This window comes from Dermacentor silvarum, chromosome 2 (assembly GCF_013339745.2).
Source record: "Dermacentor silvarum isolate Dsil-2018 chromosome 2, BIME_Dsil_1.4, whole genome shotgun sequence".
Lineage (NCBI taxonomy): Eukaryota > Metazoa > Arthropoda > Arachnida > Ixodida > Ixodidae > Dermacentor > Dermacentor silvarum.
The window spans coordinates 237,753,073-237,777,152 of record NC_051155.1 but is presented as its reverse complement, the minus strand read 5'-3'; the positions used below and the strand labels follow the sequence as shown (position 1 = coordinate 237,777,152).

The 24,080-nt window shown below is 45.5% G+C and overlaps 1 protein-coding gene across 1 annotated transcript in view; it reads left to right on the top strand.

The window, feature by feature from the left end:
• The window catches only part of LOC119442919 (centrosomal protein of 120 kDa-like), a 52,049-nt gene that overhangs the window by 12,085 nt on the left and 15,884 nt on the right, over positions 1-24,080 (top strand). Inside the window, exons 5-15 of the mRNA XM_049663046.1 lie at positions 417-524; positions 944-1,039; positions 3,424-3,745; positions 7,503-7,668; positions 9,198-9,347; positions 9,938-10,049; positions 10,695-10,762; positions 14,921-14,996; positions 17,629-17,766; positions 22,184-22,273; positions 22,917-23,004. Of these exons, the coding sequence (XP_049519003.1) occupies positions 417-524; positions 944-1,039; positions 3,424-3,745; positions 7,503-7,668; positions 9,198-9,347; positions 9,938-10,049; positions 10,695-10,762; positions 14,921-14,996; positions 17,629-17,766; positions 22,184-22,273; positions 22,917-23,004 (1,414 nt within the window). The remainder of the gene's footprint in view (positions 1-416; positions 525-943; positions 1,040-3,423; positions 3,746-7,502; positions 7,669-9,197; positions 9,348-9,937; positions 10,050-10,694; positions 10,763-14,920; positions 14,997-17,628; positions 17,767-22,183; positions 22,274-22,916; positions 23,005-24,080) is intronic.

Genomic DNA, 24,080 nt, shown 5'->3' with positions numbered 1-24,080 from the left:
CGCAGAAACGCTGTTGCATGCTCGTGTGTGTGTGCGTCCGCGTGGGCATGTACATGCTTGTGAAAGTGCCTACGAGCAGCTAAAACAATGTCATAGCAAAAAAAGAATAAGAAAAAAAAAGGAAAATAAACAAAAATGTCACAACAGTTACCTTACAGAGACAAGGGCACTGTTTGATCATAGCGGGTAATCGTTGCATCCAGGTTTGCAACCAAATTTGCTTTCCTCATTCCATTTAGCCGGCAGTTTCATATAAGCAAGTTTCGCTTGACCCCGAGTCCTCTGTGTAACTGAAGTGTGATCATTATAGTTGATAGATCATTATGTGAAGTATTGTAGGGGGGTTCAACAGCAAGAGCATGACCCTAATATCTGCTGACACTGCTAAAAATTTCTGGCTTTCTGGCTGTCCACAGGTACTGCTTTCATCCGCCGATTCTGTGATTGGGGAGACGGAAATCCCTCTCGGCGACTTCTCAGCCAGCTCTCCAAAGTTCTTCGTCTCTGTGCAAGGCTTGTTTCAGGCAAGAATTTGGTGCTGGCTAGCCTTCTTGGTCCCTGTTTCTTGGTCAATATGTACAGATCTGAGAACAAATATTTTTGGCTGTACTGTCGAAACTGCAGTGAGAAATCATTCTTGCTGCAGTTTCTGTTGAATACAAATGTAAAATTAAATGCCCACTGCAGATAATAATTACATTTTTTGCAGTGTGTGAACAGCGAAACTACTGAATTCAGCCTATTGTGAAAATTGGGAATTAAACTGGCCTTTGAATATTAAACCGAATATATATATATATATATATATATATATATATATTGCTTTATAAAACGTGGAAAAAGATATTTGAAGAAAGGTAACAGGCTGTTACGTATGACCATTCATTCCTCTCTTGGCTGTACTATATAACATTATTTCTTTTCCTTTTCTTCCTTAATGCAGCTATCTCCTGTTCCGCACAATGAAGCTCTGATGAGTAGAATTGCACCTGAGTACAGGCCAATTGTTGGTGTCCATGTTGAGATTTCAGAAAAAGAGGTAAGCTGGCTATATTTTATTTTTACTTCTTGTTGTTACTGTTTAATATAGTGTTTCTTAAATGATGCCTGTCTGTTGTCGGATGTCTTTGAGAGAGTTCAGGAGAGTCTGCAGAAGGGGGGGTGGGGGGCACTTTGGAGATGTGCCTTCAATGAACATCATCTGTCAGAAGAGCATGCATGGTAGCTTAGTGTCTGTGGTGTTCTGCTGCTGAGTGTAAGGTTGTGATGACTCGATTGCCGACTCATGTGGCCACATTCCGATAAGGGTCGAGTGGATAAGAGGTCATGTGCAGCAGTTAAGATGCATGTTAGAGGCTCAAAATAATCCAGGAGCCCCTCCTACAACATGTCTGTGGCCTTTGGATGTTACACCCTATAATTTCACGAAAAAGCAAGCAAGATGGCACTGCTTGCCTTTCAAGCTATTCAAAAGTGCCATGGTGTTAGACTGTGTGTCACTCGGTCCACGGCTGTGTTGCTATGATAGGGGAGAAGTGAAAAGGCAGAGGGCAAAAGAAAGAAAGAAAGACATGTCGTTCCGCAGGCTTTGCTGTGCATTGGATATTAATCTGCACATAACAAATAAAGCACCTGAAGCATAGTTGTGGACTGCGAGTACATAACATTATCTTGGTTCTTATGCACCATGATTGGTGTCTGCCCCATTTGCTTCTGATTGGTGGGACTAATGACCCCCTGATATCTTTCCCATTGGTTCCAAGAGTCTCTGCTGGATTTACTGATGCCAGTGCTTGTAACTTGGTACTTGTAACTGTCACAGCCAAGTTGGTGGGTTCGCTGCATGGCATTAAAAATACGAAAAGATAACTTGAAATGCCTTTATTAGGAAAATTTTGAACAATGGTTTGCATTATTTAAGGCCTGGGGAGGCAGGGTGCACATCCCATGTGATGACAAACACTACCCAGCAGAATAGAGGGGGGCATAAATGAGAGAATGAAGCAGCTTTTCATAGATTGAAACTCCTTGAACTACTTTTAGTTACTGTTATGCAGCATTCTTGTTCTTTCTTTCTTTTTTTTTGGTTCTTTGGTTTGTGTAACATGCAACACTTTTTTAAAGTGAAGCTTTCTTTTCCTCTTCCCTCCACTTTTACACTGCTGCTGCTGCTGTCGCTGTCTTGCATGCCGCATTGCGGGGTGGTTAAGAATGTGTAGTACATTCATGGTAGGGAAGCGGGAGAGGCGTCTTTGAGCCTCTTCCAGCAAGAACTTTGTGGGCATCGCCATAATGCCCTCTGGAGCTCTCTGGTCATGTCACAATGCCCTCTGGAACTCCCTGGCCATCGACACAATGCCCTCTAGACAGCTGTAATTACGCATTAGCCCCCCATAAAAGCATTGCAGAAGCTGCAGCGCTTACTTTTGTACTCATGCGCAACAGCCCGGAGTATGATAGAAAGATACTCAGATAGTATGGTAAAAAGAGGCGGCAGAGACTGCGTAAAGCCAATGCCGACGAAACGGGTGAATAATAGCCACTCTTCGCTCATGGCAGCTTCCATACGTGGGATGATCGCAGGAGATGGGAAAGGTGCCGTTAAAAAGCATGCTTTGTTCGGGGTCTCTTCAATAAAAGAAACGCTACTACTAGACATGGTCAAAGTTGCGGACAAACTGTAAAAATATTAATTCTAGGTATGATAGGCACGTTACTACTATTTCTGAAAAATAAACATGTGCAAGTTTGTACATGCAAATAATTGCCGCAAGGCGTGCAAATGCGAAGCCACACTAAAGCACCGCAGTGTCAAGACGACAACACACGAGAGGTTGTCCAGCGAATCAATGCTTCAGCCATGATGTGATGCACCCCTGTGAAGGATTGACTGCTGACTTTCTCGCAGGCTACGAACAATGGCGCACGACAATGCCTCAAGCAAACACGTCTCGCAGTATGTTCTGTGTACCACGTAGACAGCCGCAAGTGGTGCACGCAGGATAACATTTAACATCATGTCACGACTGTCATAGGCCATCAACATCACCACCAAATATTTTCAATGAATGCAAACAGCACAGAAAGGTTCGCTTACATTGATACCCACAGTGAGTGGGATCTGCATAATTTTTCTCTCTTGCTACTGCAGTGCTGTGTTTGTTGCTTTTGTTTCACTGTAGTCTTTTTCTTTCTTTCTCCACATTCTATCCCCTTCTTGCTGTAGAGTGGGCAGGCATTGTGCCTTTACTGATGGCAGTAGCCAGCCTGTTTCCTCTGGCTTTTCCATTTGTGCCTTTTTCTTAGGCTTCAAACCTTGGAGAACTTTCTATATGGCATGCCCAAAAACTGCTGACCTAGAACAATGCCTGCCACCCTAGGTGATCTAGGACCCATTTTAAGGTCTCTGCACACTTCCTGTAGGCAATAGGAGGCACTGAAAATGAAACAGATGGCAGGCAGGAAGAGCCACTGCCCGAGAATCGTCCTGCACCGTCGCCACCACCACCACCCCCGCCCACAGCCACAAGGCGGGGTGAGAGCCCACATCCTGCTCCGCGGTCACGCAGTCGAGACGCACGGCCCCGAACACCAACGCAACTTTTGCCTGAGAAAAGCCCCGCACGTCAGCCACGTAGACATCTGGAGTTCTCGCCCCCACAAAAACTTGGACGTGCTGAAAATCAGCGGTCTGCCACTGATGCTGCCTCCAGCCAGGCTAGTGACCTAAGGCCAGCGCAAAGCAGTGAGTGCCTTGTAGCTTTTTGTCTGAAGTGGTGGATAATCGTGCACATACCAATGCGTTGCATAAATGAGAGTGCCAGATGTACATCACTCTTCCAGCTAGACTGCTGACTCATTCACATTAAAATTTTGCACAGAAGTAGCGTCTTGCGGTGGGTTCAGTTTAACACCAAACTTGTGAGAACTACTTGTCTGTTTTGTTCACAGCAAAGCCAAATGTCGGGTAGTCTGTGGTGCCACCACTCGAACATTGTCAGTTTTGCTGCTACTGCTGCTAATGATTTGCTGGCATCACCTTTGAAACGGGGTGGTGACAAATAGTCACCTAGCTTGCTTGAGTTAATCAGGTATGCTATACATGCTTTTCTTTCTAGCATTCCGATAAGCATTTTAGCATTCTGATAAAATCGCTGCAACGTAATCGTGGCACCCTCTACCGCCGCTATGTTAAATGCACCATTCCCTGTAGCGGTGATAGATGACACTACTAAAATCACCCTGGCATTACACTAAAATCGTCATTTTTTTGTAGTGGTGTTACTGCAAACAATGCACACTTTGGGTTTATTGTGAACGAAACAGTGAGAGCGGGGGAGGGGGGGCAAGTAATGCTTGCAAACATGATATTAAAGGGTCCCTGAAATGGTTTTGGCAAATTTTATAGACACGTAGGGTGTAGCTACAGTAAAACATTAGCGGCACAATTTAAGTGAAGCATCTCATATTAAGAGAGCTACGGACGATTACTAGTTACCCTCCTCCCTAGCCATGCCTTTTCTCAACTCGTTCGCCGAGTGATTATGTGATGTCGTGTCGTCTACTTGCGGTTGTCTTGGAGCCGGCGCTTGAGGCCTCTCCTACCTCTACGCTAGCCGCCTGGCTGTCGATCCCCCACGAAAGCTATCCAAGCAGCGAGGATTGCGAGCGTTCTGTCACAGCGCCGAACGTGTCCGGGGTTCCGGTAACCACAGGCCAGCTGGGCATTTTGACAGATGGGCAGAGGTGTAAACTAAAGCCCCCAATACAACTACCGGTCTGATGAAGGGGCTTTAGCGTAAACATGAGTGGCCTGCACGGTGGAGCCACCTGGTGGCGCAAAGCTTAACCAACCAAACACAGAGCTACTATTGCTGTAACGAAGTGTAAAACAATTTAAACATTTAAATACACGGCCTGTTCACAGTTACGCTCCTGCCAAAAATTTACACCAACAACAAAGTAGAATACACTTGGTTACTGCCATATTAACTCCATGTTTGTCTCGTTGAGCTTTGTGCCACCAGGCGGCTGCACCGTGCCGGCCGTTTACGTGGGCACCTCCGCTCATCCGATAAAACGCCCAGTCCACTTGTGCTTGTGTGTACCCAAATAGTGGACATGCTGAAACTCTCTATTGTGGTAGTAATCCTTCGATGTGAAGTGACGGCCGCAAACGCATAGATGTTGGCGGCGATCAGATATCAATAGCCTGATGCGCTGCCGCCACTCCGTTAGCATGTTGCCTTGCAGAGGGACTCGATGTCACAGCTTGGCATGTCGCCGATCGCTAGATTTGCAGCCCACAATGTAATAAGGGTGATCCATGGCGTTGCGAAAAGAAAGCTCGAGACCAACACTGATCGCACAGTTCGCGTCAACAAAGAGAACGTTGTAACACAAGCAGGCAAGACTTGCTGTGTACCAGAAGTGCTTGAGTGTAGCGTTAAATAGTCTTTGTTTATTCTCATTCTGTTACTTTTTTTTATAGAAACAACTTAACCAACATTCCAATTATTATGAACAGCGTTCGTTCACCATAAAGTTGGAAAAATTATCGATGATGCAACCTGGGTAGCCTGTCGGATAGCTTGCCCAATTGACTTGGGCTGACTACGTCAATTGGGAGGGGGTGGCTGAAAGCTCAAGGAAGTGGTGCCACTGCGATCGGTAGCGATGCACATTTTTAATACCTCATAATAAATTACGCCTTACATGGAGCGTTTAAATGTGTCACTTAATGATCAGAAGCACCTGCTCTAACGACTCAGTACATTTGTACAAAAATGTCAAAATCGTTTCAGGGTCCCTTAAACATACCTGCCAACTCTCCTGAATTTTTCATAAGGTTTACGAATTTGGCCTCGTTTTACGATTTTACTAATGGTGTGTCAAGTTTTACAGAAAATAAATTATGTTCGCAAAAAAATGTTTCGCTCATCTGTCCCAAACCTTCCATTGGAAATTTGATGGGGAAAGGATGCGAGAGAGGTATTTGCTTTTAGCAGGTTAACACAGACAAGTTCTGAAGCAGGCAAAATCGGCAACACTCAAGTCGCAGGAAAAAATCACTGCTTGACAGTATTTGTTGTGCCAAGTTTTTTGTGGCGTATTTGCTGCGCCTAAAGGTTGTGGAGATGGGTTTGCACAAGGCTTACCCTACGAGCGACGGTCAGGAAAGGGCACGATGCTCCTCCACTCCGCAACGCACCAAGGCACTACGGCAGGGTTCGTTGACTGTCCGACATGGCGCAGAAAAGGCTCCAGAGTCAGATCGCCAACAAACACGGGTTTATTCACCCAAGATACAGCACAGTGCGACAGTCACGGCACTTATGGGCCAAGGCTCACCGCAAGATCGATCGAGTATGCGCGCTCACTGCGCTAGGGCTAACTGGGTAGCGGTTCGATATGCGCGAGAACGAGGAGTCGCGAGAACAAAGGTCTCATGTAACCACATCGTTGTGGGCCTGTGAGCATCTGCCGCGGTGAGGAAGCGCTCAGCGGACGAGAGCTCGGGTGGAGAGGGTCCCGGGGACCGCCGCTCGAGAGGCCAATCAGGGCGCGTCCCGGTGACGTGTTCTCGCGGGGCAAGTCCAATCCCGGGGGGGGGAGAAGCACGGTTTGTGCGGGAAAGTAGGTCCGGCGCGCTAACCATGTCCGCCATGTTGCCATTACGGCGGCGGTTCCCAGAGATCGAGCTAAGTGCCACGCGCGAGCTGGGGGACGAGGCGCGGGAAGGCACCTCGATCCCCACAAGGTAAATCATCTGTAATGAATGGGGTGTGTATACCTGAAAAGGCGTGTTCTCAGGTAAGCTTATAAAAATAGGTGCGCTATCTACCCCCCTTCCTCAGCTTCGTGTCCATGAGATTTTGCTAACTTTAAAGTTCACAGGCTGAACCCAATGCATATTGCTACCTCTGTGCAAAATTTTAGTGCAAATCAGTCAGCAGTTTTGCTGGAAGGGCCACGTACACCTGGCACTCCTATTTATGTAATACTCAGTATGCAAGGCTTTCTCTGCACAGCTCCCCTGGTTTTTAGCATGTCAAATTTGCTTTGCATATTGTATCAGAGTACCAGGGTCCTTTATAGTATATGAAATAATTTTGTATTGGTCAGTTTTTGGTGAACATTCACTTTTGCACAGTACTTCATTTGGGTGACAGGCACTCTTCCCACTTGCTTATCCATTCAGTGCCTCAGAAAGTGATGTCTCTGCTTCACGAACCTTTTATGAAGAAATGTATTTAGGCAGGTCATCTAACACATGGAACAGATAACCGCCGGCTTGCTATTGTAACGGGAAAGGTATCGAGGGAAAGAAAATTAAATTAAATGGATGGGAAAAAAGGGTTATAGGGGCGGGATGAGATTAGTAAATTTGCGGGTATAAAATAGGACTCATCTCACATGAGACTGGAAGAGATGTTTGTGCTGCCATGAACTTAAGATTCTGCTGATAAATGATAATGATGATGACGGTGACATTTCTTTAGGCTCTGGTTTGCGTGCACCTGAAGATGCCGGGAGGCAGCAGAGTGAAGTGATTGATCTGACTGATGACAGAGACGAGGAGCAGTTTCACCATTTCTCTCTGATGCTGGATATAAGAAGCTTGGACGTCTTATCAACCCGTGGCAAGGCAATGCAGTGTTATGTGAGGTAATTACTTACTGTTATGCTGCATTCTGCAAGGCTCTTCATGAAAAACTTTGAGGAACACTTTTGATGCAGCGCGAAACTTAACATAGACACAAGAAGGCACAAGTAAAAAGACAACACACAGCGCTTTTTACTTGTACCTTCTGCTGTTTCGCGCTGCATCAAAAGTGTTCCTTATGAATCACCAACAAGTACCCATCGCTACCCTTGTCGTCTTCATGAAAGCAACAAGTGCCCTTCAGGAATAGTCATTTACCATAACGGTGTGTGCCCATTACCACCAGCAACCACTGGAAATGACCCATTGTAATGGTTCAGTGGCTGCAGTGTGCTGCTATTAACTGTGAGATCACTAGTTCAATATCTGGCCATGGCAGCCGCATTACGATGGGGGCAGAATGAAAAAGCCACTGGTGTACCATGCTGTGGGTGCATGTTATGGAATGCATGGTGGTTGATATATACCTCGGCCCCTCCATTACGGTGTCCCAAAGCCTGTCTTGCTTAGGTATGTTAAAACACATAACTTCATGTAATTTGTAATTGAACTTGCCACAAGCAAGAACAAGTTACAAAGCACTTCCTTGTACAGCTGAGCGTCAGACTGCAGGTTGGCACTACTATATAAACAGGACTGCTTGTTTCCTATAAAAGCAAAATTGCAGCAGTCGAGTTTTTATCACTGTGTCATTAATACATTTTACAGTACTTCTTTCATTAACAAGTTTGAAGTTGATCATTTCCGTGAAACCAATTGTTAAATATTTATGCGAATGAAATATACACTAGTAGCCATCTCTACAACTTTTTATCCGAGATCACCTTTATGATGCCTTACCCTTATGTCTTGCTGTACTTGAATTACCATTAGGAAATCTTGTGTGGCCTGTTGTAAGTGAATGACAATAGCCCCAGGGTTTCATGTCAGATGTTTAATTGTAAGGATATGCTGTATTGCCAGGTGTGCAAAATACAACATGGTAATAAAGTAGATTTCTGTTGATTTCACTCTGGGTAATTCGATTTTTAGGTTAATTCAATCCCGACCTAAGGTCCCAGCTGGCGCCTATGCATTTTTATGGGCCCAAACTTCCATTATTTGGATCTCAAACTTGGCCTTCACAGGATAATTCAGAGTTGACTGGTCAGCTTCGCCACAATCAGCTGTGTTATACGGTGAAGCTTGCGTGTATTATTGCGGTGAAGCATACCAAGAATAGAAAGGGGCCACTGCCACGGTACGCATTTCTTAATTATACAGGCATGCACGCGCCGTCTCTAGTCTCAGTAAGAGCACCTAGATGCCTAATAAGCATACTGGCAACCGTTAAGAGCTGTTTCTGACGTTGCTGTGGCTATTTGGACCTCGTTTCGCTCGCCATGCCTGTCCCGTATATGAGATATTAACAGGTTAAGGCACTCTAAACAAGGTCATTCTCGGCATGCTTGGGTTTTTTAACTTTTATTTTGTGGCTTTTGTTTAGTGGCTTAGTCAGTAGATTTGCTTAAGCATCATTTTATTATTTCAGATATCACTATCCATTCTTGGGTACCAGCAATGCTTTTCAATCGCAAAAATGGACCACGGTGGTGCCCAATCTGATAGCAACTGTGGTTGGTGGCTTCAGCACATACAACTTTGCTGCAACACACAAGATGGTCACGATGGCGTTTCAAGAGTGAGCTGGATTACTGTTGTATGCTTCAGCACAGAGTGCACCTCCGCATTGTCTTTTGTAAATTGGTTATTAGGTAATGAAACCGTGAAAAGAAATAATTGGGGCATCTTACACTGTCGCTTCTGGCTAGCAGTTCAAGAAACAGTGCAAGAAGAAAATCCGAATTTTACAAACGGAACTAAGAAGTGAGTGCACAATCTGTTTGGCATTTGATTAGTGCAATGACTTTACCGCATTGTGTGTGACATGCATATTAGTCTTATTAATACATTCATATTAGTCTTATTAATAGGCTAGTGTATTCATCATGGTACTGTGATTAGCCTAAAATTTAAGCTGTACAGAAAGGTTCCATGTCTTTTGTGGATTTCGCAGGAACTCTCTACCCGGCACAAAGTGCCATTCCTAATAATCAATTCTTTATGACATGAGATGTGTTATTCTAACTGGCATTCTATCTATCTTTAAATATTCTCTTCATTTGGTTTATTTCTTTTATTTGTTTCATTTAGACATTTAACACTTTGATCTGGGAGCTTGTAGTGCTTTCTTCCAATTTTTTTCAGACGTTTTTAATTTTCCTTCAACAGGCTTCCACTTATGGTGGAGATCCTCAGCCAAGTCGAGCATGGTGATAAGCTCTTTGGCACAGCTGAGGTTTCTCTGGCAAGTGTCCTGAGATGCCCTGCTTCTACTCTCATCGTGAGCTGCTTTTATCACTTGCACTAGAACTTTTTTTTTTTTTGTTCATATTGTAGTTCGATTGTTCTCATTGCCCCAACAGTTTTATCTCGTCCTTGCAAATTGCCTATGATGCATTGATCTAGTGGCAAGCAGCCACTAGACCATAATGCAACAGAATTGCCAGTTTGTTTCAAGTCTTTTCAACTGCTTGACTGCGTTACTGCCTTGTTTGTAGTAAATGCTTCAGGCAGAAAGCAAAAATAAAGTTCAGAACTTGTGGGGTGCAGAAGCTTTTGAGCATGACTATGTATCAGTTATGTGCAATAGCTTTGAATCGGAACTGAAAGTGCGAATTTCAAGTGTGAGGAATGCTTGACTCTGCATGTTTCTGAGCCCCCATTGCTGTTGTGACAAAAGTTTGTCCATCAGAGGCTGTCTCTATTTCCCTTTTTCTGCTTTTGACAGGAGCAAATGTGTTTTCAATCTGTCGTATTGTGAGCCCGATTTTGCATAATTTTCAGCACTTAATTTGATTTCTTTTGTTTATGGTCAATATGGCATGCAGATGCAGAAGTCAACATGGGAACTGTATATTTGATATCGCATTAAAAAAAATATTTTAGTCTTGTTACATTGGAGAATTGTGGTTCTATTCATCCACAGAAGGAAAATGGGGCGACAGGACAAAGAAAGATGCAGACAAGCAAGGTTTCTATTATGGATATCAGGGGGTAAGTGACTGTTTTGTACCATAACATTTGATATTGTGTAAAATATAAGCATGATGAAATTGAGAACAATGTTTATGTGAACTGCAGATTCACATATCTTGATAGAGATCATGCATCTTCTCATAAGTGGCATGTTTGCTGAATTCAGGAACATTGCGGAGTTTGTTGGCGTAGGATGGACGTTTCTCGATAGTGGGCCCTGGAAAAGTCAAGGTTTTCTCTAGGCTACAAATTTAACATGTGAATCATCAATATGCTGCTCTCTCTTAACAGCAATATGAGCCCTGTTGTCTACCAAAAATGAGCGCCAGAATTGGCTGGAACACAATGTGGAACTGACAGATGTTTTGATGGGACGACAGGATGCGTCATACAAATGTATGGTTACACCAAATGCGACCGCCAGAAATTGCATGTGTCTTGGTGGTCTATTTTCGCTGGTCTTCTAATGAACCCAACCGCATGAGCAAATATATGTACTGCAGTGAAAACAAAGGAAGACTGAAGGACACACGCTTAAAATGTTCAATTTATTTGACGAAGTGTCTTGCTATGGCTAATAAACATTTCTAAAAACTTTAGCTGCACGAGTTTCATTGTGGACAAATAATTGCCTCTTGCTTGTCTTAGAGAACCCAGAATTAAAATTAGTGGCAAGTAACTAATGCATGTGCTGCCTCTCATGGTAGTGGCGTGAAGAGCAAAAATTTGTGCAGCACTCTCTCACATCGCATCGCAGCGCTATCGTAGCACTTTTTAGTCTTCCAGCCAGAACTGCGAAGAAAAATAGCAACTGAACTGTAGGGTTGGTAATATCGATGAACGATTAATCGATTAATCGATTAAAAGTATCCCGCTAAACGATTAATCGTCATCGATGTCCACCTTTAATTTAATCGACTTAATCGATTAGGCCTGTTCGATTAATCCTTTTCGAGAGTTGGACAGGAGTGGCACGAGAATTTTGAAATCGTACTGGAATGGCGGCCCACGAGCAGTGTCGGTGAGGCTGGGGTGGAGCGACTGTCGACTGTCTTTCCGAGTCCAGGGTGATGCCGAGCTGAGCGCTTCCCCTCTCTTCCCCCTCCCCCCCCCCCCCCCCCCCCCCACATTGCACACGCCACCACGTCGCGCGAAGCCGGAGGCTTGAAATGCCCTCCCAATTCAAGGCACACTATAGCGACCCAGTCATTGATCGTAGTACCACTGCCAGTCCACTAAAAATGTTTCACAGCATGCGCGCTGGCTTAGACCATGCATTTGACACAGCGATGGAGTTCTATGTTCTCGCATGCTGGTTGTGTGCCATTCAAAGTAGGTGTCGGTTTCACCTAAACATGCCAGCTAATTGACATTCCTTCACTCTGTAGAAAATATTATGTGGTTTAAAATCCTAAACCACTGACTTTCTTTTCCCCTGTGTACATTCCAATTTCTTGCATATTTCAGTTGGACTTCACCTTTCACTTTTGCCATTTTTCTTAATTCTTCTTTAACTGTACTGTACTTGGATTCAATTGTGCAATGTACCTTAATAAAGCGAAGCTTTATATGTCTATAGTCGCATACAACTTAAGTCTGCAGTGAAGCCCCGTCCACGCCCTCATAACCGCCAGCCACTGTTCCTCCGCGAGGCTTAAAATAGTTCGTACTTCAAAGTTTCCCTGTTACCTAAATAAGGCGGTAACCACGAAAATGAAATTATAAACGCGTAATTTTATACGTTTTCACTTAACTATTATAGCGGAAAGTACAAGTACGACAAGTACAGTCGTATCAAGTAAGACGCCATTTTAAAACTTCGCAAGACGACAATTTTGTTTGCTTCTGTGATTGGCTGGCGGAGTAACACAACCACGCGTGGTCCCTCTACCTTTTTTGCCAACTGCTGTTTCTAAATTTGTATCCTACTATAGGCGAAATCGTATATGGCTAGGCGAAATCGCCTGTGTACACAAAACTATAATCACCAGCATTCGCTCGAGCGTCATCGTCTTCTTCCGCAGCTCGCTCGTAGGCGCCCCTCGGGTTGCGCTCGTGCTCGTGCTCGGCATGCGCTCGTGCCACTGCTCCCGCGTTCGTCGTCGTCGTCTGCTTCGAAAGCTGGCTGCGTAGCCGCTAATCATTCCAGCGTAGAATTTCACTTCTCGTCTGTCGTCGTAATGGGGAGGCCGGTTTACGGCGCTATCAGCCATTGCTTAAAGGGGCATGAGCCAATCATTGTTTTGCGTGACGGACAGATTTAATTTTTGAATCAATTTAATTTAGAAGACTCGCAAGCGGCAGTGGCAGGCGAATGCTGCTAACAACACCGCCGAGAAAATTCGAGACATCGAATGCAAGCGACAACGGCGGACTGCGGGCATACCGTCAGTGACGTCGTTCTCTTCGTCGCAGCCGAACGTGTGTGTAACCTCATAAATGAGCAATACTCTAATGAACCCTAGGGATCAACCCAGTGATAAATACCGGGGCTGCACGTTTCAGCTTCGCTAGTTAACCATCTTCACGGAGTGGTGGGGCTGCAGAATTTTTTCATTCTTGACTAAGTGCCATTTTATAACACACAAAATAGCACTATATTGGCATATATTGTTTATATTGTCAGAAGCCACTAGTCTTTAACAAGGTAAAGATTACTTTGCTCAAAAATATATACTTGTGTTTCAAACTTGGTTCCACCTCTCAAACATTGAAATAGGGCCCTACAAAAGTAGATAACTGCGTTTCAGCCTTTTTGAAAGTACCCGGCAAAAATTTCGATTAATCGATTAATCGATTAAAGGCTAAAACGATGAATGATTAATCGTTAATCGAATTAAATAATTCATCGACCATCCCTACTGAACTGAGTACAGAACCATGCATTGACTTTGAATGATGTACATGTAACCTTTGGAGTAATAGGAGCAGTAGGTGCATCTGCTTATATTTCACATAAATAACTTCACAGAACCCTCTTTTGATCGAGTATGGATGTTGGAGAGTTCTGCATCTGTAGCTTTCAGCGTGCATGTAGGCTGTGGTGTGCAAAGAATGCAGTTCCCTCAGTCTTTCTGAAAACTGGCGGGGTAGCCAAAGGCCGAAAAAAGTGGATTCCAAGTCATAGGTTGCTGAAACTCTGTCACAAAAGTGCAAATAATCAAAGTGCACCCCGCATATCACCCAAGCCAGCAAAAGAGCACGTCGGCCCCACGGCAGCTTCGACAGAGGGAGAGAGCGCATATGCCACAGTCAGCCGACGCGATCAACGGAGACTAGAAGCTTCGACAAGATACGTGAAGGTTACAGTATTGAGAGAGGAGAGAGAGGGCGCGTGCCGACGCACCCTCTCAGACCTCGACGCATAGCGAGCAGAGAAAGAGAGAAGGAGTGCGACAACCCGAGCATGCGACAGCCCAAGCGTGCGCCAACGAATGAGTCACCACCTTCCTCGAAGACACTTCGGCGGCCGTGGTTAAAAACGCGGGATATGTCTAGAAAATTCCCAGACTTCGTTCATGCTATGGGAGCACGAATCCATCAGAAAGTTCGAGAAACGCCGGCGAAGGCAACAAAAGTGCCAAGCGGGAATCAGTAGGGGGGATCTGACCGTGCCAGTGAAGAGATGCAAAGTGTAGACCGACTGTCTGCAGAAGAATGGGATTCCCCAACAAGCTAACCCACGAGTTCCTGGAGCTTCTGCATTTCTGGACAAAGTTCCTTCCTCGAGATTTGCCTCAAGCTACGCCGAGGTCGTCCAGCTCAAGACCAGCACGGATGAATACGAGTGGACATTTTGTGTTCCTATTCATTCTGTACTGTACATGTTGAACTCTTAGTGCTTGCCGTTAATTCTTTTCCAGAGTTTTGTTAACGCCCATCTGAATTGCATTGTGATATGCCTAGCCGAAGTGTGCATTTGTGTATGTAACTGCCTTATTTGAAGGATATGTTTTGTTGTGTTTTGACAGCTCTGGGCTCTGACTAGGTCTTTGGACCACAACCGGCGTTCGCTGGTGCACCAGAAGGTCTCTTATTAATTGTCCGTGCTTTCGTGGGGTTATTTTCGGAAGCTGATAAGTCGGCTTTGGAATTTGGCCCGGTGTTGGCGCCTCGTTCACGGCGTGTGTGACAAACTGCCTAGAGTAATTTCTTTCCTCTCTCTTTACTGACCAGGAAAGTGATTGGGGAGCTTCAAGCAGTCGTGTGCCTTGATGACCTTGGCATTACATCTCTTCCATCCAGAGAGCCGGTAACCTTTTTTATAAGCGGTGTGTGTAGCATGAACACTGGCTTCTGATCTTTATTTTGGGAGTTGCATAAGGGTATAATGTGTTTTACAAGGCACCAACCTTGTAGGGTTACCATAATTGCATTGCAGAAAGAAGAAAAAAGTAAGAAAAGAGCAGTAAGCAAGGCATTATCATTGGCACCACGCCAGCCGAGAGGAAACGTTTAGTTGAGGTGGTACAGGAAAAGTGAACATTGTTCTTTTTGTGTGTTCATTCCTATTGGGCCCTTTCAAAAAAAAAACATTTTTGGGAATTCAGTTAAACGCTTATAAAATAAGTGCCTCTACAGCGAAATGACCTGTGTAATGAATGATTGATTATGTCCTGACGAAATTATTATTTTTCATGTGTATTGTTAAATGCCTCTACATTGAAGAGTACTACAATGAATTGGCCTGTACAACGAAGGGATTTAGGCGTCCCCGGTGGCTGGTTTGTTGCTTTACAATGGATTCCACATAGGGGTGCCGCCATGACCCTCCGCAGACGCCACTAAGATGTGCTCTGCGCTAACGCTAACGGCAGCACTAGTGACACACTTGATGAGTGCCGATATCAGAAGTAGTCCTGCTGCACTGCTCTAGGAATCGCTAAAGTCGTACACCGCTTGTAACACATCAGTGGGTGTGACGCCCAACGAAAACATTGCGATTGATGGCGGCATGATGATGTAAACAGAACTGGGGACCGACGACGCCTTCAAAGCCATCTTGGGCAGAAAAGACGCGAATGTCAGCGAAGACAACATTGACAAAGATCCTGTAAATGAGCCAAGTATTTTGATGGCAAGGGAGGTGATAGTATCATTCCATGATCTGTAGTTTTACTTTGCGTAGTTCCTGCATTTCAATGTTGGCTATAGTCGCATATTCTGTGAAACAAAGTGTGTGTAAATATATTACCAGCTTATTTCACTAAATCCTCCACTACAAGGAAAAAGTTTCCGATGGATTTGCGGCGTTGGCATGCGTTGACAAGAACAATGCGACACTAGGGCAGCACTTGCTCGACGCTGAGGTCTGTTCATGTGAGATCACAGCACCAACACCTGAAGTGGCTAGCAAAGCACGAAGGCCAGCTGACGCTGGCCGACGCTGAAAATTCAGCGGACACTTGTTGCTTGTTGTTGGCCCTTGAGTCTCTCTTGAATTCATAATAAACAACTTTTTTCTTTTGTTGAACGTGCTTAGCTTGCTCAATTGTGAGCAGTAAGTTACACAACTTTTACAACAAAGTGACCTGTATAACGAAGGATATCGGAGATCCCGAGCACTTCATTATAAAGGCATTTGACTGTATATTCATTTAGAGGCATCACACTTATCCAGTATGTTTCTCGGGCTAGAAGAAAAGGCATCGCAGGGCATCTTTAGGCCTGTAATTCTCACTGGCAATGCCAACAGAGTAAGCTGAACCCTTCTACAGTCTCGACTCAAAACAGTCTGTGCCTGGTGATGAGGTAGCAAGGAAATTGTGCACTGCTATTTGAGTAGGAAATTGTACCTTCAACCTCTACATTCCAAGACTTCTCTACATTCTGAGTACTCTTCTCATAGAGCCACAAGCCTTTTATTGCCAGCATGTACATTGAACAGCTGCCCCTTCTAACAGTAGTACTTGCAGTGTGTGTTTGAGAACAGACAAGTGTGTTGATTGTGAAGAGCAACTGGAAGATTTTGACTAAATTCAGTAGTCAGGAAAATGAGTAGTTACGAAAGGGGAAGGAAATGCACATAGAAAGTGAAAATGATAACAATGATCAAGGATTCCATCCTAACAATAGGTTTGTGATTGCGATGACAATATGTAAGGAAGAATTCCAAAACAGAAGGCGCTGCATTGAATTGATCTTGGATTGGAGACTGGCTCGCTCCATAGGAGCATCAGTAGTGGTCGTGCCGCTGCTCAAGACATCTGCCAAAATCGCCAGGGAGCCAGCCTGCAGGATGCTTGGTATTGTGGCATTGACACACTACCTCAAAACCAGAGTAGTGTGCTAACATCCATTTGTTACCCAGTCAAAACAAACTGAGCATGAGGTACGTTTGCTTATTGAATGCTTCTATACCTGCATGTGGTTGCAGAGCAGACAGTCATTGTAATAATTAGTTGCCCAACCATTATAATGACACATCACTGACAACTAAAGAGAAGGAAGAGCAACAAACAACTGCAGATTACAGCAGGTACTAGGTTTATTTCCTTTTCAAGTTTGATAAGTATAATTCTGCAGCAAATATAACCAACAAGCAGAAAAGTTTAGCTGGATGTTTTGCGGATTATTTTTTAATTAGCAATGTTTTTCACTGCAATGACATGGACAGCTTGCTAGCATATGTGTCATGCCTCAAGAGTTTTCATGCCCTCTGGTGCCTTTGTTAATGTCTTGTATCATTCAAAGCTGAAGATCCGTGCTTACTCGCATGCATTACTTGGTGCAGTGGGTAAGATGTTCATGTTCATTTATATGCTAAAGTAAAAGGAACAAGCTTATGTTCTTGCTTTTTTGATGCAGAGGGCTGTGGCATTGTTTCCTATGCTGTTTCAAATGTCCATTTTCTCGACATGATGGGTGTTTTGTTCCTGTTGCAGCCTGGCAGCCTAGGTGATGCAGCTAGTAGACCTCCTCCAGCACAGGCCGCAGCAGAGTCACGAGAGCGAGAAATCTTTAAAGTAATGACAGAGCTGGAGCTGTGGAAGGAGCAGCAAGAGATTATGTTCAGAACACGGGTGCGTCTGTCATTGTTGAACTTCCCAAAGTATTTGAGCATTGCATGGAGAAAGAAGAAATCCTGTGCCGCTTCTCTCGTTTACAATGTGTTGGTAGGCCTGTTGGTTCAAAGCCTTCAGGTGGTATGTACAGCATGTACACACTGTACAGCCTGCCTTAATAAGTTTGTTTGGATTCATCTAAAATTTTAATTGCATAACAAAGTCATAGCAAGCACTGGTTACTGGTTTGAGGGTTCACAAGACTAATTCAATATTGGTGCAGCTATTTTGTTCATCAGCAGAAATGGAAAGAAATCGCAGTACAGTAATTAATGCTTCACTAATTAGCATGAACATGCTTACTGTCTCTCTATGGTAAGATACTGTAATTCACTAAAAAACTGAGTGTGGAGATTTCTCAAAAGGCATTTTTGGGAATTTCTGTATTTGTTTTGCTGAGTGGTTACATAAACAGCTAGCATACATGACTCTTCTTGCTAAACCGCTGAATTATTTGGGCTCAAATTTTGCACATAATAAGATTTTCATAGTGGGTTCAATGCAATATGTGACACTTGCAGGCATTATTTGCCTGTTTTGCCCACAGTAAATCTAAAGTGATCATCTGCGGCAATGCCACTCAAAGCATGTTGATTTCACTGTAACGGAATGGTGGCGTCATCTGTCATGGCTACGGTGAACACTGTGTATTTGCCGATGAAACAGGCTAGTAATCCCATGAAACACTATATTAAACTGAACTAGACTCAACCTGCTGCAAAATGCTCTCTCTGCAAAATTTGAGCACAAATGAGTGAGTGGTTAGTGAGTGGTTTAGCATGAAAGGATCATGTATACCTGGAGCTCCTATTTATGTGGCACTCAGTAGAGTATTCCTGACTAGGAGCTATAGTTCCCATATTAAGTTATTGGTCTGTAATTGACACAAAAGCGCCAACTGCCATTCTTCTTCTTGACAAGGACAACAGGGGACGCCCACAGACTGCAACATGGCTCGATAACGCCTTTAGTCAACATCTTATAGACTTCTCATTGGATCACTTGCTCAGCATGTGAAACACGGTACGGCCTGCGGCGTATCGGATTGGCATCTCCAGTGTAAATACGATGGGTGACCACCTATGTCCGGGCTAAAGGGCGACCGTCAAGGTCAAAATGTTGCGGTAAGTTTCCAAGAGACGGCGGAGGTCAGCAGCTTGTGCAGGAAGAAGGTCAGGTGCAATCATCTTGCTAAGATCGTCTGTGACCAGAGTAGGTGAATCAGGGGTTCTTGTGAAGGGCGACAGAATTTCGGCATCAAAAACGAATACCTCGCTATAGTTTATAGGCAAGATGTCGCCCAAAGACATTCTTCTGGGAACAGTTTGATGCAAGCAGTTAAAATTAAGCAGAGTGGACGAAGTCCGATTGCCTGTGATAGTGAGCACAGTATGAGGAACAGACAAATTCTATTCAAGCAGTATATCAGCGATGGGACATAGCACATAGACGCCGTCAGGAACATATGGAAATGACAATACAGTGACATACGTAGTGGCTTTAGGCGACAAGTGGTTGTCCTTGGGAGAGCATAACCGTGGTGGTGTCACTGGTGGACTATAACAGCCATGGGGCAGTTCAAGCTGAATGACACTAGATGCGCAGTGAAAGAGGGCTGAATGGGACAATAAAAGTCTAAGCCGAGTATGACGTCGTAGAGGCATTGTTCCAAAACGACAAACAATACAGTAGTTAGGCGCCCCGCAATGCCAATGTGAGCAGAGCACATACCAAGCATAGTAGGTGTTCCTCCGTCGGCGACGCGGAAGGTGCGTGATGCAGCGGGTGTGAGAACTTTGTTCAGGCGTCAGCGCAATTGGGCACTCATCACGGATATGTGTGCGCCAGTGTCAATGAGGGCTGGGACATTGATGCCATTGACTACAATGTCCATCAAGTTCTGTTTGGTCAGAAAAGTGATCAGAGGGTTTTGTGGTTGAGTCGTCAATGCAGCGTCGCCTCAGGGAGCAGTATCGCTTAGTTTTCCGGAGACCAGCGCCGGGGTTGCATCGGGGACGGTGGACGACGAGCCTGCGGCGATAGGGATGATGGTCGATGAGCTGGTGGCGAACGGGACTGGTGACGTCAGAATGACGACGAGGGACTGTTCCAATGGGCACGAGCATCATTGTTTGGCTGTTCCGGTTAAAAGGACGGCTGGTAACGACGCTAGCTCTGTTCGGGGTGGTAATAACTGGCGAATGGTGGTCGTCGAGGGGTGGAGCCAGTGCAGTTATTTCAATAGCCAACGTGACCGACACGCTGGCAGGCAAACCATATTAAGTGCAGAGCATTTTTTTAACTCACATGTAGCGTGCGCCGTCCGTCCGCAACAGCTCGAGCACAGGTGCGCCCTCTCCCCCACTCCTCTCCCGCATCACGCTTGCAGCACATGTGCAGCGCGCGAAGCGTCGTAGTTGAGTCGCGCTCCGGCGCTGCAAGCACCGTAGCAACAGCAGGTGCTGGCGTGATAGCGCACCCTCTCTCCACCCCCTCTCCCTCTAACACGTGCGCTAGGAATATAAAGCGGGTTGGCGCGGGCTCCACTCGTCAACTCCTGCGCTCTCTTCTCTTGCGTTCGTCGGCGGTCGCATTTGATAAGCGATGGAAGCAAGACCTTCAACTAGTACCTCGACGCAATCCAACATCAGCGCCGAAGCACCAGTTCAAGACATCGTACCATCGTCTTCGTCGACGGCGGCAGAAGACAAGGCGGCAAGGCGGCGCGCTGCCGACGCCGAACTTTGTGAACGAGAAACCGCGGCCAGGCGTCAACGTCGACTAGCGGATCCCGAGCAGCGTGCACGAGAAGCCGCGGGCAGGCGTCAGCGTCGGGCCGCGGACCCTTCGAGTCGAGAACGACACGCGGCTGCGACACGTCAGCGTCGGGCCGCGGACCTTGGCGTACGGGAACGAGAGGCGGCGGCGAGCAAGCGTCGTCGTCTGGAGGCCGCCGCCGCCGCCGCGGAGCCCGTCGCCCCGGAGGGTGCTGGCGCGGAAGCCGTCGGGCAACGTCAACGGGACTTTGGGGGTGCCAACGCGCGCTTCAAACGCGAGTTCCTGGACCGGAGCTTCGGGCACAGCTGCGACGTGTGCGACCGGCTGTGGTTCGACAACAACTTAACCACGGTTGGGAACATACATAACGCGGCGCATCGCACAAACGCCTTGCGGGTTATTTGGAGCGCATTCGTCGTTGACGCCGCCAACAACAAGCCCGTCAACACTGGCGATAACGTCAGCGACGGCGTCAACGATAACGACGGGTTCAGCGGCTTCGTCGTCAACGGCGGCGGCGACAACGGCACCGGCAACAACAACGGCAACAACGGCGGCGGATGCCTGGACGGCACCGTCGCGTTGGCGCGCGTCATCCCCGTCGTCCCCAGAGGCCCCGGAGAGAGAGACGGACGTAACCGGAGGCATCCCCGTCGTCGACACCATCTCAACGACCACGCTCCCCAGATGCTTGCAGTGAGGGACATACGTAACCGGAGGCATCCCCCTTGTCGACGCAACCTCTGAAGAGAAGAAAGAAAAGAAGAGAACAACAGAGAAGCAATAATAATATAATATAATATAATAATAAGAATCGCAGTGATGCCAATAAAATAATAACAACTTTATGTTACCTACTTACGATTCTCTCTTCTCTCTCAACCCAGACAACCACCACCACACCATCACCACCACCACCACACCAACAACACCAACACCACGGAACCCCACCATGCTCTGCATTTACACGTGTCCCTCACGCGGGGGCATGCGACGGAGCTTTTTTGGCCGATCATCTGCGGTTCGCCACTCGGCCAGATTTTGATAGCGTGTACGATACTGCTGACCAGTGGACGGACAAGGAGCATTTGACAGCTGTGAAGCGCTAATAGCATATACGTAATGAACTCCAAGATTAGCGAGTTCTTTGCGGATTATTGCCTGCATAAATGGCACTGTAGGCAAGTTGTTCGGCTCTCTGGGGCGGGAGAAAAGGGCTGTAGGAGCCATGGCCTCAACTTCTCGCCGCACTCTTCGCGTCAGGTCATCTGATGATGGTCGCTGCATTCCTGCCTAACAGGAGGTAAAAGGGTGAAAAGCCGGCGGTCTCGTGACGGGACGAATTGTAAGTGAAAGTCACGAAATGCAACGGTAACAATATATTTAAGAAATTTACTGTCTGTTGGTTTTTGTGGCAATAGTGACTTGATGGGGGTGTGTTAACTCGGCACATCCTAAACCCTGTTACCACACTACCCACTAAAGCAAAATAATATGTCGCAACTTGACATTTCAAAGCCCTATGGATGCATTATGACCAATGGTTGGATAAACACTGAACTAACTGTTTGTCTTTCATGTGGTTTATTGCTTCCAGTTAAAAGAAAAAGAGGAGGCCCATCTCCGTGCACTTTCAGAAGAGTGGAGGCGGCAAGATTTTGAGCGAGACTCCGTTCTAAGGCGAAAGGTAGGTGTCCTGCACAAAATGTATTGAACCTATTAATTTGTGAATGCACTAGCAAGACATTGAGTCTGCCAGTTCCAGGAACGGCGCTTGATCGGTCGTGCAGTCCTGCGATTGTGTTACATAAAAACAGCAGCAAATGGTTCCATGTGTTAGTTGACTGGCATGAGAGGATCTTAATGTTAGGGAACAATTTTCTCCTGGCGCAACACTCGCAGGAATTGACTGACATTGAGTCAGAATGCATCCTTCTTCATCCATGACTACTCAAGGGAGAGAGAAAGGCAAGAAGGTTACTGAGTGTGAGGTCTGGATGATTGCCTTGTACTGAAGGCATATTGAATGGTTCCTCAAGCTGCGTCATAAATGGGAGAATTTGTCATCCACCCGGCAGTAGCCAAAGCTACAAAGGAAACTGGTTTCTTTTGTAGCTTCGGCTGCTGTCGGGTAGATGACAAAATTTCCATTTCATGATTTTTCCTCCACCGTGCGAGCTTCCACCGAACTGATTTGCCATAAGCTGGGTCAAAAATATAATAGGCAAATGCACTGTACTTGCACTGACATGCTATAACCACTTGCAACTTAGACAACTAGTGTGGGTCACCTGATGTAACTTTCCATGCCTTCCTTCCATTGCAAACAGATAAAAGAAAACAAGGAACTGGAGGAGAAGCTCAAGTTTCGTTTGAAAGAGGTTGAGTCACGTGAAGAAGCCCACTGCTCGGAGAGAAGCTGAGGTACGGTCAGGCTTTTCATTGCTTGTAGTTTGTTTCACATTGGGTACGAATGACATTGGCTGGGAAAAATATCCTCACTTTCTAATATTTTGGCATTTACTGTATGTTGCATACCCTATGCAGGTTGTCTGGCATGGCTCATTTTGGTCGTTGTATGTCATAATGTGATGCCGGCTTATTGCTGAGAGAAAAGTACAATGTACTTATCTCTTCAAGACAGACTAAATAACCTGAAGACCCTAAATATCATTTTATGTTATATAAAAACCCTGGCTTAGTCAAAGTGCATTGAAGCTATTGAATACAAAACAAAGGTCCTTGAACTGTTGAGATTATCGTAGAGTTTGGCATGGCAGTGTTTGTAATAAAGGTAGTCTAGTGTAAATAAAAAATAAACCAAACTTAGTGTCAGCTGCGACAAAACATTACGAAGCACTTCACTTGTCGCATGCAAGGCATATGCAGTGTTTTTTTTTAGTTTTGTTGGCCGGCCACGGCGGCCGCATTTCGATGGGGCCGCTTTCGATGAATGCGAAAAGACCGTATACTTAGATTTAGATGCACGTTAAAAACCACAGGAGGTCCAAATTAATCCGAAGTCCCCCACTATGGCATGCCTCATAATCAGATGGTGGTTTTAGCACGTAAAACCTCATAATATTTTTAACATCTTATCCAGCAACCAGTGGAGCAACAACTCCTGTCCATGCTTCTTTTGAAGGCTGATTTGGTACAGACATAACACAGCATTGTTCTAGCTGCTGTGAAAAGGAAGCCCATTGTATGATGGTGGATTGTCCACAAGCCCACCTTTTTGCTCCAAAATGGGTTCAGAATGTTGCTTTGAAGATGTGAAGTAATCAGGAGTTCATAGTATCTTTCACTGGTAGATTGGTAAACATAAATTAAACTTTACGGGAGATGGTGCTACATATTTGTTTTTGGTGCTAAAGCACTACTAGCCTGCCAACATGGATTTTGCCTCTGTCTGTGTGAAGCCTCTTCAAGCGTGCAGTGCATTGCTTCACGAGTGTTTCGTGTGCGCAGCCTCTCGTTATTATTTTCACATA